This window comes from Exophiala bonariae, assembly GCF_035927105.1.
Source record: "Exophiala bonariae strain CCFEE 5792 chromosome Unknown scaffold_61, whole genome shotgun sequence".
Taxonomy (NCBI): domain Eukaryota; kingdom Fungi; phylum Ascomycota; class Eurotiomycetes; order Chaetothyriales; family Herpotrichiellaceae; genus Exophiala; species Exophiala bonariae.
In genome coordinates this window covers 36,441-52,426 of record NW_027042536.1, presented here as the reverse complement: position 1 = coordinate 52,426, position 15,986 = coordinate 36,441, and the positions used below count along the sequence as shown (strand labels likewise).

The following is a 15,986-nucleotide window of genomic DNA, read 5'->3' as shown; positions in this document are numbered from 1 at the left end:
CGCTACGATGGATTCCTGCACGGTTTTATCATATAATGCTTATTCAAAAGCTTACTAATAAAGAGACCTGTGTTCAACGATAGGAGGACAATTCGTGTAGGAATCAGGTGAGAATGGTTCTGGCAACTACCTAGAGGATTGGTTTGCTTGATTGATTAAGCAAGGAACTCTCGTAACTTATTGAATATCATCCAGGCCAGTACAACGAACCGTTTCTGATAGGCAAGGGGAGGTTGCTCTCCGGTGTCCTGCGGATGCAATGTTACTAAAAGTTACGGCTGATAGAGACGATAGGCACAGCAACACCGACACGACTCGGAGTAAGGGTTAGATCCCTCAACTCTTTTCTCCATGAAGAATTAATATATAAAGAACTGTTTCTTCCTTGAAAAACTCAACAAGAACCCCGTACCGTACATTCAAACGTAATTAACTCAGACGCATTGCTACACCACTGTTTCACTTTTGACATAGCTACCACATTTCTATTGAAAATGGTCCACCCTGCTACTGCGGCGAAAGATGCCCCTCAAACCTTCGATTTTATTGTGGTCGGTGGAGGGACTGCTGGTTGCGTTGTTGCTTGTCGATTAGCGGAGAATCCCAAAGTCTCAGTGCTCGTGATCGAGGCTGGTCAGAAGTATGTTGCCGAGCCCTTTATTCTTACAAGCTTCGGAAACTAAGTCAATAAGTAATACGGCCGAGATCCCGGAAATTACTACCCCAGCACGCGCATTTGAATTGCGAGGTAGTCAGTGGGACTGGAAGTACAAAACCACTATGATCGAGCGGCCGGAATACACCAGAATTGAGCAACCTAACCCTCGTGGTAAGATACTAGGCGGTTCGAGCGCGGAAAACTACTATACTTGGGTCCGGGGCAGTGCAGCGACATTCGATGATTGGGCGGAGTATGGCACAGAGGAATGGAATTGGGCCAACACAAAAGACTACTTCAACAAGTCGGCGACATACCACGACGACGAAAACCTTTATCCAGCTGATCTTGCGAATATCGGAAACCAAGGCGGCCCATTACATATCTCGCATTCAGATTTGATTCCTGAGGTCAAACCATTTCGAGATGCTCTTCAAAGAGCTTGGGTCAGCAAAGGTCAAGAACTGACGATGGACGTCTACAACGGTGTTCAAAAGGGCCTATTCCCATGTATCAACACCATATACAAAGGTATCCGGTCGAACGCATCTATTTTCATTGAAGGAAAAGACAATGTGACAATTGTTTCCTCCACAATCTCAAAGAAGATTGTTTTTGAGGCAGATAAAGCTATCGGTGTTACAGTCATAGACTCCAACCATCAAGAGTTTACATTTCGCGCCACGTTCGAGGTTATTGTGTCCCAGGGTGTTTACGAATCCGCTAAACTGCTTATGTTATCTGGCATTGGGCCGAAGATTGATCTGGAAGCTAAGGGTGTCAAAGTTCTTGTCGATTCTCAGCATGTCGGTCAAAATCTACTGGATCACCCCATCATGGCCCATGTCTTTAAGATAAAAGACGGCTATGGGCTTGACAGCCATCTACTCCGTGCAGGTCCTCAGAAGTCTGGCGCTGTTTCTGCCTATCGGAAGAATAAGACAGGTCTTTATAGCAGTGGTCTCCTTGAATTGGTAGCCTTTCCGAGGGCCGACGAATGGTTTGAAAAGTCGAAAGAATATCGGGAATATAGGGCCAAAAATGGTGGCATTGACCCGTTCGGACCTTCTGGTCAGCCCCATTTCGAGGTTGACTTTGTTGTAAGTACATCGTCCCTAACCAGGCGTGAGTATGAGCTAAATTAGTACAGCCCATGTTTAGTGACTCTTTCCAGTGGCACTTCCCAGCCCCTGCGCAAGGTGACTACCTTACTGTTATCGTGGACCTCATGAGACCATTATCCCGCAATGGCGAGGTCAAACTCAATTCGACCGATCCACATGACCAGCCATTTATCAATCTCAACTTCTTCTCGCATGAGCTTGACCTTATCGCTCTTCGTGAAGGGGTGCGTATGATCGACGACATTCTTATGAATGGTGATGGTATGAAGGATATCATTGAGGGTGATTATCCATGGCCGATGCCGCGAAATTCGGATGAGGCGATGATACGCCAAATCCTCGAGCGCGCTCAGACTGGGTACCACCCTTGCGGTACATGCCGCCTGGGCAAGGATATTAAGCAGGGTGTTGTGGACCCTAAACTGCAAGTCTATGGTGTGAGCAATCTTCGTGTCATCGACGCTTCGATTTTTCCCGTAATCCCAGATTGTAGGATCCAGAACGATGTTTACATGGTGGCTGAGAAGGGAGTGGACATTATCAAAGCAAAGTATCCCGAGCTATACAAATGAGTTAGAGGCTCAACGAGTGCATCATCCAATACGGAGTCATCAGTGTTTCAATTCCGAGACATGCTGAGCTGCCACTGGTAGTTCATAGGTTATTAGCACGAGCCAGCGAGCGAAAGAAGGGACGGGAACTAACCTTTACATACCACTCAGTCCTCCAACAAGTTGTCTGTATCTGCAATTATAAATGCATTACCTTAGGATCGATTCAACCACGGGGATACGTTATAGGTTGCTGTTGAAGTCCTTGCTAAAGCGTAGACTACTCGCGTGCCATGCCGCTTCTTTCACGTCATGACTTTACGAATAGTGTACACTGGCCAGGCACTTCAAGTGGATAAAAGCAACTCTGCGATTTGTCTGAGAGGAGATGCAAGTGTCGGAAATGGTCCCGGTTTTCGCCAAAACGTTGACATCACCTAGATGAACCAATGTCCTTTACTTTGATTAGCAATCAAGTCAGTTATATCATCCAACGATCATTCCCGGGAGTACTGGGATAGGGTGTCTTCAACTGCAGAGTGTGCCTCTAAAAAGCATACTTGCGCTGCCGTGAACAGTCAGTGCCACACGACGGGTTGACAACCCTTAGATAGGCTAAGTGTTTGTCTTTGCCAACTACCGATTGTATGTTGATTCTCTGATACGCAATTGCTGAATTTAACGGATCTAGGATTTGCCGGTATAAAGCCGTTTTGAAAGTGTTTCCTAACATTGAGACTCCTGCGAAAATCGGCAAGCGCAAAGTTAAGGATATATGATATAATCCAGTTTCCTGCAAGCTTATATATAATGGGACTCTATCCTACCCCTAGACTCTCTATAGCTATAATAGCCGAGGAATTCCGGTCGCTCTTTAGGTTTTTGCCACTAATATTGGCAGTCATGTCCAACTGACTCATAGTTTGATTGCGGAATGAGTTAATCCACGTTGTAATTGCGCCAGTACTTGAAGAAGGAGGCTCAGCTGGAGTCATAGGGTGTAGCTTATACCGCGGGTTGTCCCAACTGATTGTCAAGATAGTACAAGTCTCAGGAGTTCGCTGTTTATTATGTCGGTGCACTGCTGAAATCCGATTTATCCACAAATCGTCAGAATAAACACTAAATTTTGTATAACCACAACTACTTTCGGCAATAAAAATAGGATGGCAACAGAAATGCATATAGCAGAAAAGAGGGCGTTCACGTTTGTGGCATATAATATAGCAGGAAGTGGCACAACCGACAGAGCAAGAGCACATTTAATGAGGAATCGGGTAAGATCCAAGAAGATGGCCAATCTAAAATGGAACTCAAGGAAGCAATCATTGCCGCTTCGGTGGATGCGTCCTAAAATAACGTCCACTGCAAAGCAAGTGCAATCAAGCAATTTGGCACGACGACGAAAAGCTTCGAATTTGGGCATTAGAGTGAGCGTCACTGAGCCCACTCCGACCACCTCGACACAGTCTAGAGGCATCGGGTCCGAACATTGGACTAGTACGGCTCTAGTTAAGGGTTCTCAGTGTTGTTCTCCAAACACAGGCTCAGTCAACGTGGCTCGTCAGGAGGTGCTCATCGGGCTCAACAAGCTAGAACTCCCTTGCGCAGCCGGGCCCAACGAACACGGTGGTAGTTTATCAAAGACGGACGGGGTTAATTTTGAGCGTGGAGGTAGCCAATCTGCCCCCGACATCAAGACACAAAGTGTCTGCTTTCAAGGCAATCCTGGATCTGGCATTCAGTTTTCAGATACGCCAAAGCGAAGAGATATGCAACAAACAAGCATGCTGCCTTCAGAATCGGTGCAGGAAACCATCTGTATGCGCTCAAAGACTGCACTTTTACTTCTAGCAAAGTCCGTGCAGCAAATTCGTGTCCGATTGAGACCTTCAGATGCCCATCTAATTCGATATTTTGCTGCAAATTCGCGAATTTTGCTTGGCTTGGACAAGTACCCGGACATTGAAACGCAACACGACGTAGTTTCGAAACTCCTCTTGCCGTTCGCAATTTCAACCTCGTGGGGTTTTGAGACAATGGTGTTGCTCCAGAGTGCATACCACTATCGACAACGTATGCACTTATGCGAACAAGATACAGTATACACTGACGAGTACTATTTTGCCGCACGTCAAAATAGAGTTCTTGCACAAACAAGGTCAAGAATATCTGCTTTAGCTAACTACGGAGAGTCGACGGATGACGATGTGGTAACTTTTCTTTTCGTAGCACTTTCTGAGTACTGCTCAGGCGATCGCGAAATTGGCAAGATGCACTTCCAAGCCTGGGAAGAATATTGCCAAATGAGACGAAGGTTTAGAGTACAATCATTCGGATTGGAATGCAAGACTCTAGTATGGTGGTGCTTGTCAATCTTGGTGGATCATGACATTATAGTCAATTCAATTATCGACGCTTCGACAAGAGATATAGTGAGGGCTAATCCGGCGAAACTGTTTAAATATACCGGCGCTACTGAAGATTAAGGAGGAGAATTCCTCTCTAATAACGTAGTACCTACGTCGTGAAGTAATAAGCTAATAAAGAAGTGATACCCTAAACTAATAGTAACTCAAGACTTAGTCATCGTCGGACATCGAACGGTATAGTAGATAATATCGATAATCCACTCTCATAAGTAACTTATCGTACTTAAATTATTTAGCTTAAGTAATGCTTTAAAAATTCAGTCGGTCTAGGGGAAGGTTTCGTTTATACTACTCTATAATTAATCCTAATACTTATATAGCTAGCAAAAATCCCATCAGTTCCTGATTAACGTTATCGTTTATTGAATCCATACGTTACGGAATACGACCGCATATATATCTAGGTCTAATAAACTCTAGAAAATATATCTCGAACTATATAGTTAATAGGGGTTATACGGGATATTTTAGTGTAATATACTCTATATTTTCTAGATTATAAAGTTAGTATTATTAGCGATATAACTCGTCGAGATCCTCTATCCCTAACGCGAAGGCGTAGGGCATAATATATAAGTAAGACAGCTTTTAGCTAAGAGGTATTGAATTAGAAGAGGCTTCTAGTATAATAGAAAAAGGCTTTCCGTTTTCGGTCCTACTTGTACGTATTAGGCTACTCGCGGTGTGTATAAACCGCATTATTAGTTTGAATTATCATCCCCTTAGTATGGAATGTTTCTAGACGTTTATATTGCTTAGTATACTATGAAAGTGAGGTGCTGGTTTAACAATTGAGACATTGTCCTCCGTATACACTTTAGCTTCAACTTCGACGGGCGCATCAATACGAGCGTTAAACTCGGCACGTGGATCGGTCATGAATATCGACACTATATCATTTAGTTCCAGCGTTAGCCATCCAGCACTGAAGGGACGGAAGATGCCTACCAAGAACTGCCAGGGCAGCAAAGGCTCCTGCCGCGATCCATACGTTGCGGAATGCGACCGCATATGCATCTAGCAATGCACTGGCCCCTGCTCCAATGATAGTAGTGTTTCCTCGTGTGATTTCACCAAGCGCCGTGATGTTGTTGGCTGCGAGCGCGCCGATGAACGGCCCAAGGGATGTGTCAGGGAGACCGAGAGGTAAGGTAGCCGCTGCGATTTTGGATGCCAAGTTTCTGGACAGCGAATCGTTGAATATAGCATTGTAAATGGCTAGACCTATAGTGCCACCTAGGCTGCGGACCGAGATCATCAGACCAGACGCAATGGCAATGTGTTCGGCTGGCGTCGAGAACTGCGCTGCCACCATCAAAGCCGTCAGAGCTATGCCGAGACCGGCACCTAGAAACAATGGATAAGCCCAGATGTTTCTCACAGCTGTATTCTTGTTGGCTGTTGCCACCAGAATATTGAAGACGAGGATCAGTCCAAAGGCAAAGCATGTCGGAAGGCGAAGAGATTTTGTCTTCCAGCAGTACACACCAGCGGCAAGGGCAGAGCTTAGAAATGCGAAGAAGGTGATACTGTAATGGAGCCCGACAGACAACGGATTGGTCGTGTAAAACAAGCTAACTTCGAATGCGAAATAGTTGTTGGCACAGTAGAAGGTAATTCCTTCGCAGAAAATGCAGATCATGGCTATAGGAAAGTTCCTATCACGAAACAGACCATGGTGAAACATACCATCACCCCTAAATCGCCATTCATATATGATCAACCCTGCTGTGAAGACGAGGCCAACCAGGAACGTGGCAAGGACGTTGAAGGATTTCCATGGGTATGGATTTTGTGCCCAGGACAAACCCAAACAAAAAAGTACAAGCCCGATCGCAAGGAGTGCGAAACCGATCCAGTCAAGTCGACGTACTTTTTGCCCAAGGGTCAAATTCATCTGAAGCTCGCGCGGCGGTGGATTATAAAGGAGACCGACGCCTAAGGCGGTGGCGGCATAGACGCCGGCAGTGATGTACCAGTAGGTCCGAAACCCTTCTGCGGTAGGGTTCTGGATCAGCGCGCCGCCGACAAGCAAGGCGCAAATAGCACCAAGTGCTATGGACATGTTGGCCGTCGCTTGAGCATAGGAGCGATATTTGCGAGGGAGGACCTCGGAAATAACCGCATGGATAAGTGGCTGACAACCATATGAGAAACCGCTCACAGCCAGACCAGCAATGACCATCCCAATCGAGTCAGCTCGTGAAACCACGATAGATCCCACACAGCCCATGATAGTTAGGCCAACAAGAAACCACTTTCTGCCCCAATAATCGGCTGCCTGGCTGACTGGAGGACTGAGGACCACAGTCATAATTCCCAGCACTGAGGTGAGCCACACCATACTGGAGCGACCTCCAACAGCCGCCGTGATGCTCAGACCGAGTGAGCCGGAAGCCACGAGGTTGAATGTCTGCGCAAGATAGACACAATTGACAGCCTGCGAAAGTTAAGAGACATACGTTCTTCGAACCGATGGCCAGCTAACGTGCCGATTTTGGACTTACGAGCAACAAGATGAAAGTTTTGGTATGAAAGTGGGCATTCGCTTCAAGACCAGATGAAGTCTCGACGTGAGCACTGGACATCCTGTCTTCTCGTGCCATTGCAAATACAAGAAGTTTGGCAAATAAGACTACCTAAGTATCTGAAAAAAGGAATCGAGGAAGCGAAAAGACCTATGTACGTGGAGCGCAACCTGGGGTAGTGAGGCTTTAAATCCTCTCCTAGTCTGGGGAATTAAGCAAGTCCCACATGTAATACATTTAGTACATGAAACAATAATGAACAAAGTCCGAGCAATCTCAGAGAGACAGAGGTGGTGCAACACGAGCTAATGATGTGACCCACTTTAAGTGATCTGGGACGACCGCGAACCAATGAATTGTATGGGTCGATAAATGTCGAAGGTGCGGCATGCCCAAAGGGGGGAGACTACTCGAACATCCCTTGTCGAAATGGCAGCATGGCAGCAAATCTCATCTACAGCCCCCACGGTGGTCATTCCCATCAGCGAAAACAAAGAATGATTTGCCTGGGAGCATTCCGTGTAATCGTAATATTCAGCTGCTCACTGTGTAGTCTTCTAGATCGAGGTATGTTGGCGATGGTCCAGAAAACGTTTTACACTCCAGGCAGATCTTGGTACTTTTTGGATGAAACACAAATTTCTTCAGTGATCTTGATACAGAGAAGGTGCTCTACTGTTCTATTTATCCTGCATTATTGATCGAGAAACTTCCGAGACCGTCTGGCTCAGATGTCTGATCGGGGTAAGAGCAGCAACTCGTTGGCATTATCCGCGGTCTGGCAAGCCGTAAGAGCGATATACAGTCACCTTGTTCTTTTCTTAATAATATTGAAAGTTCTTGTTGTCCTTAATCTCTTTCGACGACGATATGCATCTCCGTTGCGGCGTGTACCAGGCCCTTTTCTCGCATCGGTAACTCGAGGCTGGAAGGTCAAAGAACTATGGCGCGGCACTATGGAAACAACACAGAGGCATCTTCACCGAAAATATGGACCTGTAGTTCGTATCGCACCAAACGAATTATCATTTTCAACCCCCGCCGCAGCACGAGATATTTTTACAGTTGGCAAAGGTTATCATAAAACCGACTTCTACAGCGTCTTTCCGCCACCCGGAAACCCAGATTTGTTTACGGAGGTGAATGAAGCAGTCCACGCAACTAAGAAGAGGATAGCTTCGACTGCTTACAGCATGGCCTCAATGCTAGAAATGGAGCCGATAATTGATTCTACCAGCAAAATTTTGATAAAACGACTTGAAGAAGAGTTTATCGCGAGGGAGAAGAGGCCATGTGATCTCGGAAAGTGGTTGCATTTCTATGCATTCGATGTCCTGGGTGAAGTAGCCTTTTCTCAGCAATTTGGCTTCTTGAAAGCTGGAGCAGATGTCGGAGACACCATTCACGGGGTGGAAGACACTCTCTCGTATTTTTCCATCATTGGACAGATTCCGGAATACCACAAACTTGCGCTGGGCAACCCCCTGGTCAACCTGATCTCAAAGCCTAAAGGGTCCTTGATCACGAAAATAGCCATGGGTGAAATACAACGGCGAAAGGCGATGGAAAATGGGGAACTTACAAGGAAGGACCTACTTAGTCGTCTTTTCTCAGCCGCGGAACAGCATCCCGGCAGGTTCACGGAAATGGATGTTTTCAGTATTGCACACGGAGCTGTATTTGCCGGCTCTGACTCGACTGCTTCAACTATGCAATCCACATTCTACCACGTCTTGCAATCCCCAGCAACATATGCAAAGCTCCTGGAGGAGATCAACGATAAGATCGCTGCTGGATTACTGTCAGACCCGGTTCAGTATTCCGAAGCCATTTCCATGCCATATTTCCAGGCTGTACTGAAGGAGGCTATGCGGATGCGTCCTGGTGTTGGGATCAGTATGACACGCCATGTTCCCGATGGGGGTGCTCAAATTGATGGGCAGTTTTACCCTGGTGGGACCCGGGTCGGCGTAAATGCCTGGGTCGTGCATGAAGACAAACAAGTCTTTGGTGAGGATGCTAATATCTTTCGACCTGAACGATGGCTAGAAGCCAATAGCAAGTGTATGGAGAGGCATTTATATCACGTCAGTCTGTCCAGATCTATTGGCTACTATCTTTGCTAACGAGGTACACGGTCTAGTTCGGTGGAGGGAGTCACATGTGCATTGGAAGAAATCTTGCACTTGTCGAGATGAACAAGATTATCCTACAACTCTTCAGGAAGTTCAGGTTCAACTTAATCTTTCCGGATCTCGCCCTCAAAAGCAAAACTCGATTCTTTGTGGTTCAGACGGGATTGTTGGTAGAGATTTCCATCCGTGAGTCTGATGGGAAGAGGATTAGTAGCGTCTAAACACGATCATAGGAAGATAACAGGGCTGTTCTCGTTCTCATCGCAATAAGCAGGGGATTTGGGGCTTTATTTTACTATTATGGTCTTCCCCTTGTATTCCAGCTCGTGGGCGGCTTTGCCTATCCATCTGAAACGGTGCTATAGGTGCATGTAAATATCAGAGAACGTTGTTAGACACAATCTGGAGTATGATGAGCTAGGTCAGGTCCTCAAGGGGGATGGATTCTTCATGTGCGGCTACACATGCTTTAGCCGGACTTACTTAGACGTTATTGGTCCGCGGAAGTTCCGAACTGCTTTGACCAGGACCTCGGCCCACTTCACAGTGATCGTGGGGTGATGTACCCTGCGTACCGTATCCTTTGAGCGTACCCCGCACTGTTTCTTCGTACGCGGAGACTCCAACTTCTGGAACTTTTCCCCATAAAACTCTTGGAATTGAGATGGACTCTGAAGGGCCCAGGCTACAAAATCAGGGTGAATGTTCTTTTCTTCCAATCTTCAACTCTTTAGCAGGTGGACTTCGGACCTCGAAACTTGAGATCAGAAATGGTTTCAGATGATGAGAAGTTCGTGGTCAGTGGAATAAACGTTCTTCAGACTAAAATCTCGGGCATAGATAATCCAGGGTCGAACTATAATGGTTTCAACCCTTCCATCACAGCCTTATCTAAAGGCTACCAAAAAGACACGTCTCGCCGTAAATTCCCAGTTGAGACTATCTGGGAGAGAGATATGGAGATTCCGATGAGAGACGGAATCATCCTTCGCGCTGATGTCTTTCGACCCGCCGGGGTTTCGAAGGTCCCTGCGATCGTTGCTTGGAGCCCATATGGCAAGTCGGGAACTGGTAACAAAACTCGATCCCACTGTACGGAGATACCATCGTTGGCTAATCATCATCAGGTCCTGTTAGCCTAGACATTGTCCCTGGCCGGGTCGGTATTCCGTTTCAAATGACCTCTGGGTTCGAGGACTTTGAGGGTCCAGATCCAGCCGAATGGACCGCGCATGGTTATGCAGTCGTCAATATTGATGCAAGAGGGGTCTTCAAATCCCAAGGTAACTTGAGGTAAGGCTACGCTTTGCAATATGGTGACTTCATCCAGCTAACGTTTTCTGTCATAGGTGGACTGGGACAGCGGAGGGTAGGGACGGCCATGATGCAGTCGAGTACTTGGCCACCCTTCCCTGGTGCAATAAGCATATTGCTTTGATGGGGAACTCCTGGCTTGCCATGGCTCAATGGTTTATCGCAGCAGAAAAACCTCCACACTTGAGTTGTATTCTTCCCTTAGAGGGATGTTCCGATCTCTATCGCGAGTCCTTGTGCCGAGGCGGTGTGCCCTATCTACCGTTTTGGCGTTGGTGGAGGGATCGAGCAGTCTATGGTGAGTATTCTGTGGTTCACGGAGACGAATATAGATCCGCTAAGCAATATTTCTTTCACAACAGGCGAGAACTTCGAGGAAGATCCCATCGCCATGCTGGAGAAATATCCCTTGATGAATGACTACTGGGAAGACAAACGTGCGAGGCCCGAGCTCATCAACGTCCCAACTTATGTTCTCGCCAGTATGTCTACTGGTCTACATACCGTGGGCTCCACTCGCTGCTTTGAGGATATTCCCCATGATCGGAAATGGTACGTACCTAGTGTGTTAACTATTATACAGTCGTCAGAAGGCCAACTAACGCTCCTGTCTACAGGCTCCGGTTCCATCCTACCCAAGAGTGGCATGATCTTTACCAACCAGAAACAATCAAAGATATCAAGAAATTCTTGGATTTTTACACAAGAGGTATTCGGAACGACTGGGAACAGACAGCAAGAGTGCGTATCTCAGCTGTTAGGTATAATCAGGTATGAATTACAGAGCTGAACCCTGCTATGAGACTAATGTTTCTTCTTTGGCTCAGCCCCCAACCAAGTATTATTCTTTTTCCACCTGGCCAGTTCCAGACACCCGAGAAAGAACATTATGGCTTTCACATAAGTCGCAGCTCCAGTCTACTAAAGAAGCAGTATACAACGGTCAAGTCTCGTATCAATCTGATGTCTTCGCTGAGCAGGTCGATAATGACCCAGGATATATCGAATTCGAGTACACTTTCAGTGAAACACAAACGTTGATTGGGCCTTCGAGAGCAATCCTTTTCATGTCTTGCCCAGACCATAATGATATGGATATCTTCGTTATCATACGCAAGGCTGATAAGAGCGGCAAGATTCTTCGCAATGTTAATATTCCACTGGCGGAGCTCGGACTTAAGACCGAAGATGAGGTCGAGAACTTGAATACCCTCAAGTACATCGGCCCGTCCGGCATTTTACGTGCCAGTCATCGTGCGATTGACGAGAAACTGTCGAAGCCACATTGGCCAGCCCATGATCATACACGCGAAGACAAGATCCCACCAGGTCTTGTTGTTGAAGTGGAAATTGGGATCTGGGCAGCGGCGATTCAATTTGAAGCTGGGGAAAAGCTGATATTCAGGATAGCTGGACATCAGATGACGTTGGCAGAGTTTCCACCTCTTAGGGGAGGGTTTCAGGCGGCTAACAAAGGTAGGCATATCTTGCACTACGGGGGTCAGTATGGGAGTCGACTCATCCTGCCCTTCGTGCAACTATAGCGTTTCAGGAACGTGATCCTTTTACAAAAGATCCGCTTCCTGGAACGGATAGGACTGGACAGTGACAGCATTTTCTATCAAATATCTAGAATTATGGAGAGTGCACATCTGCGATACAGTGCATCGCCTGTGCGCGACGGGCTTTCCTCCACGTTGGCCAGATATGCATGGCTTGCGGACAGGTAATTGTCCAGTCCACGGTTGGCGATATATTCATTGGAAAACTGAAGAGAGCCGAGTCCGCTACGGTACCATAAATAACCATAACAACAGTGAAAAATGGTGATCTACCATGTAATGTTAGTGGGCGAAGTACCCTCAGAAACTGTGGTCTGCTTGCCGTTGATGATGAATTCATTCGGCATTCTAGCCGTTCACTAGTAGCTGCCGTAGGTAGGCGTTGGCTCTTTGCCACTGAAGGCGGGCATGCCCTGGTACTGGTAATGCTGACATGCCTTGATTGGTACGTAGAGGTCGGTCGGTCTCTATGGTCACCAGCCCGGCGTAGACCCAGATTCAGACCCTTGACTGCCTTTTGATGGGAAATCATAAATCAACCATCGACCTCGGACAAAATCCTTCTAGTTCATCCTGTCCCAGAAGGCATCTCATCCCACACATCTACGAAGAAAAGAGTTATTCGACATGTCCGACACACCCGAGGCTTGTAGGGATTCTATGGCGTTTGTTGACGACTCCCTAGTTGGCTGACTACAGTATCTACCAGGAAATACCAGTAAACAAATCTGAGAGCACAAGTTGGCCTGCTCGGTCATCAGCATGCACGGCACCGAGCATGAAGTCTTTGATGACACCGAATTCAACCTCCTGAAGCACTTCACTGGCAAAATGTCGGTACAGACGTGCGACGCCATTCTGCAAGGAACAAAAATGGGTGGACAAGCTGGGTCATGGGCCGGCATGAAGGTTACCACTCAGTGTGGGAGTTTGGCTGGACATTTAATCGCGCTTTCAGGCACCGACGACCCGGCCTTTGATGATAGGGATTGGGAGTTTCTGAGGACTGGTTTGAGAGGGGTATGTCCACGCCGCAACAAGCTAGGCGATAAGGGCAGCCAGCGATGATTACCATGGGTAGATGAAGCCGACGGAAAACCTGTCAAACACTACCATGGATGGATGAAGAAATGAATTTAATCACGAATGGATATCACAATGTTGAGATGGGAGTCGGTCACATAGTGCATTAAACGTTTAGTTTGGAGAATTAACTTTGTGAGGCTCCTTGTCCTCCTGTCTTTTTTTCTCTATTCTCTTTTCCATGAGCCGGTGAAGCGTTCCTCCATAGGAAGCACCGCCACACAACATCACGAGGTGCGTTCATAGGTGCCACCTCTGAGGCCAAGGCCTTCATAAGTCCAATGAGGCTCCGAAGGTGCTGCACCTGAGGATTGATGGTGAATTCATTGCTTTAGCGATCTAAGTAGCCGCTCTGGACAACCATGCGGACAGAAGTTAAGTCTCACCTACCTGATTCCCAAGAAGCCTCACTAACTTAGGCTCAGAGCGTAGGCTCTCGACCTATCCCCTTTGCTTGACTATCCCATTCGTTGAACTTTCACGCTGTTATATCCTACGTTACTAATCGGCCTTCTAACCTTACTCTTAAGTATTCCTTTTATACTTCACCTATCTAGGTACATAGTATTTTGACTTTACCCGCCCATCTCGGGGGCCTTTGCATATCTGGCCAATATGACTTAGACGTTCTGTTCCGCAAAGCTTGAATGATTGGCGAGGAATGACCGCGCCTGGGAACCTGGATGGTTGTCATTTTTGCGGTCGTTTCCCCGAGTCCATTTAGGTCCTTCTACATTATGGGTAACCATATCTAACGGCTTCTCCTTTTTGAAAGGGTCGGATTATCCCTATACGGAACACTGACTGGAGCCATGGTCGGACTTGGCGATGATATGAACCATGAAATGGACAAAGTGCCACTCCATATTGCTGGAAAGCGAGTTTACACAGATTGTCAATTCCAAACAATCAATCCTGCGACGGGTGGAGTTATAGCAACAGTATCGGGAGCTTCGGTGAACGATGCCAATCTTGCGGTCGCTTCAGCTCAGGCGTCTTTTCGCGGCTGGTCCGAGAGCAAGCCTGGTGAGCGACGAACTATCTTCATGAGAGCTGCTGATATCTTGGAGCAACGTGCATCTCAATACTGCAAATATATGCAAGATGAGACCGGTGCAGATCTGGTCTGGTGCATGTTCAATATCCGAACTTCAGCGGAGCTGCTGCGTGATATTGCAGGGCGAATTGCTGGGATACGAGGCTTCATTCCTGCAACCTCCGACAAGGGTACGACAGCGTTAGTGTACCAGGAGCCTTGGGGTGTTATTCTTGCCATTGCTCCATGGTAAGAAAGACCCCGCAAGCTGATATCCACAATATCATACAGACTAACCATATAGGAATGCCCCATATATCCTAGGGTTTCGCAGTGTAGCATATGCACTTGCGGCCGGTAATACGTGTGTCCTCAAAGGTTCAGAGCTTTCTCCGCACTGCATGTTCGCCATCGCGTCAATATTCGAGGAGGCAGGTCTTCCGCAGGGTTGCCTTAACGCTTTGTATCATCGTGCTGAAGATGCCGCGGAAATCACACGGGCCCTGATCCAGCACCCAGCGGTGAAGAAGATCAACTTTACCGGCAGCACCACGGTTGGCCGGACAATTGCCAAAGTGGCAGGCGAAAATCTGAAGCCTGTTCTGATGGAGCTCGGGGGAAAGGCAAGCACAATCATACTCGAAGATGCAGACTTGCGGCAAGGCGCGATCGCCTGTGCACAAGGAGCGTTCCTTCATGGTGGACAAATTTGCATGTCCTGTGAACGGATTATTGTCCAATCATCTGTGGCTGATGCGTTCCTCCGAGAACTGGAGTCTGCCACCAAGAACCTGTTGGGTCAAGGGGACGGAACACAGTTGATGGTCTCCCAAAAAGCGGCTGACAAAATCAACGACCTTGTGCAGCAGGCAATATCGAGTGGTGCTGAACCATTGATTGGTAGCGCCGCTAGTGCCAAGCTCGCTCAGGGACCAAGATTAAAACCAGTGGTCCTGAAACATGTCACCAAGGAAATGGATCTATACTATACTGAGAGTTTTGGGCCCGTTGTGATCATCGTAACGGTCGATAATGAAGAGCAAGCCTTGGCTGTTGCAAATGATACTGAATACGGCCTGTCGGCTGCAGTGTTCACACGCAACTTACACAAGGCCCTCCGACTGGCCAAGAAAATTGAGAGCGGGTTCGTCAATTCTTCCAAGCTCACAGCTCTCCATCCACTCATCACTGACTCACTCACCTAGGGCTGTCCATATCAACGGTATGACTGTTCACGACGAGCCGACCCTGCCGCATGGAGGGGTCAAGAACAGTGGCTTTGGCAGGTTTGGAAGCGAGTTTGGGCTACAAGAGTTTTTGAAGACAAAGACTGTGACATTTCAGAATTAATTGACAGAGTCAATGCGAGACGGGCCTGTACCCTATCCGTGGGTTGCTTTGTTAGAGAACAAAACGAGCTACCATGCCAACGTTATGAGGGCTCTGAGCCACTACGTAACAAACAGTATACTACTATCTGCATTAATCCCCCCAAAAAGCTGCGAGTTCATTTATGCATCCTTCCGAAACATCTTGCCCAGGATGAAGTTCTGCCAGATGGAT

The 15,986-nt window shown here is 47.3% G+C and overlaps 6 protein-coding genes across 6 annotated transcripts; 5 read left to right on the top strand and 1 right to left on the bottom strand.

Annotated features, from left to right (window-relative positions):
* Positions 1-494: 494 nt before the first annotated feature.
* On the top strand, positions 495-2,354 carry LTR84_011944 (uncharacterized protein; the record flags this gene model as incomplete). The annotated part of the gene is made up of 3 exons (XM_064855471.1): positions 495-640; positions 693-1,758; positions 1,809-2,354. The coding sequence occupies 3 exons, from the start codon at positions 495-497 to the stop codon at positions 2,352-2,354; spliced, it is 1,758 nt and encodes a 585-aa protein (XP_064699890.1).
* A 3,149-nt stretch (positions 2,355-5,503) lies between these two features.
* LTR84_011943 (uncharacterized protein) lies at positions 5,504-7,353 on the bottom strand (the record flags this gene model as incomplete). The annotated part of the gene is made up of 4 exons (XM_064855470.1): positions 5,504-5,655; positions 5,714-6,409; positions 6,455-7,205; positions 7,273-7,353. 4 exons carry the CDS (start codon positions 7,351-7,353, stop codon positions 5,504-5,506), a joined length of 1,680 nt encoding a protein of 559 aa, XP_064699889.1.
* Positions 7,354-8,249: 896 nt separating this feature from the next.
* On the top strand, positions 8,250-9,419 carry LTR84_011942 (uncharacterized protein; the record flags this gene model as incomplete). Its single annotated transcript, XM_064855469.1, has 1 exon — positions 8,250-9,419. One exon carries the CDS (start codon positions 8,250-8,252, stop codon positions 9,417-9,419), a length of 1,170 nt encoding a protein of 389 aa, XP_064699888.1.
* Positions 9,420-10,198: 779 nt separating this feature from the next.
* Positions 10,199-12,286, top strand: LTR84_011941 (uncharacterized protein; the record flags this gene model as incomplete). Its single annotated transcript, XM_064855468.1, has 6 exons — positions 10,199-10,499; positions 10,556-10,721; positions 10,778-11,040; positions 11,105-11,294; positions 11,360-11,513; positions 11,570-12,286. The coding sequence occupies 6 exons, from the start codon at positions 10,199-10,201 to the stop codon at positions 12,284-12,286; spliced, it is 1,791 nt and encodes a 596-aa protein (XP_064699887.1).
* Positions 12,287-13,066: 780 nt separating this feature from the next.
* LTR84_011940 (uncharacterized protein) lies at positions 13,067-13,372 on the top strand (the record flags this gene model as incomplete). Its single annotated transcript, XM_064855467.1, has 1 exon — positions 13,067-13,372. One exon carries the CDS (start codon positions 13,067-13,069, stop codon positions 13,370-13,372), a length of 306 nt encoding a protein of 101 aa, XP_064699886.1.
* An 827-nt stretch (positions 13,373-14,199) lies between these two features.
* On the top strand, positions 14,200-15,773 carry LTR84_011939 (uncharacterized protein; the record flags this gene model as incomplete). The annotated part of the gene is made up of 3 exons (XM_064855466.1): positions 14,200-14,672; positions 14,728-15,567; positions 15,629-15,773. 3 exons carry the CDS (start codon positions 14,200-14,202, stop codon positions 15,771-15,773), a joined length of 1,458 nt encoding a protein of 485 aa, XP_064699885.1.
* Positions 15,774-15,986: the final 213 nt, after the last annotated feature.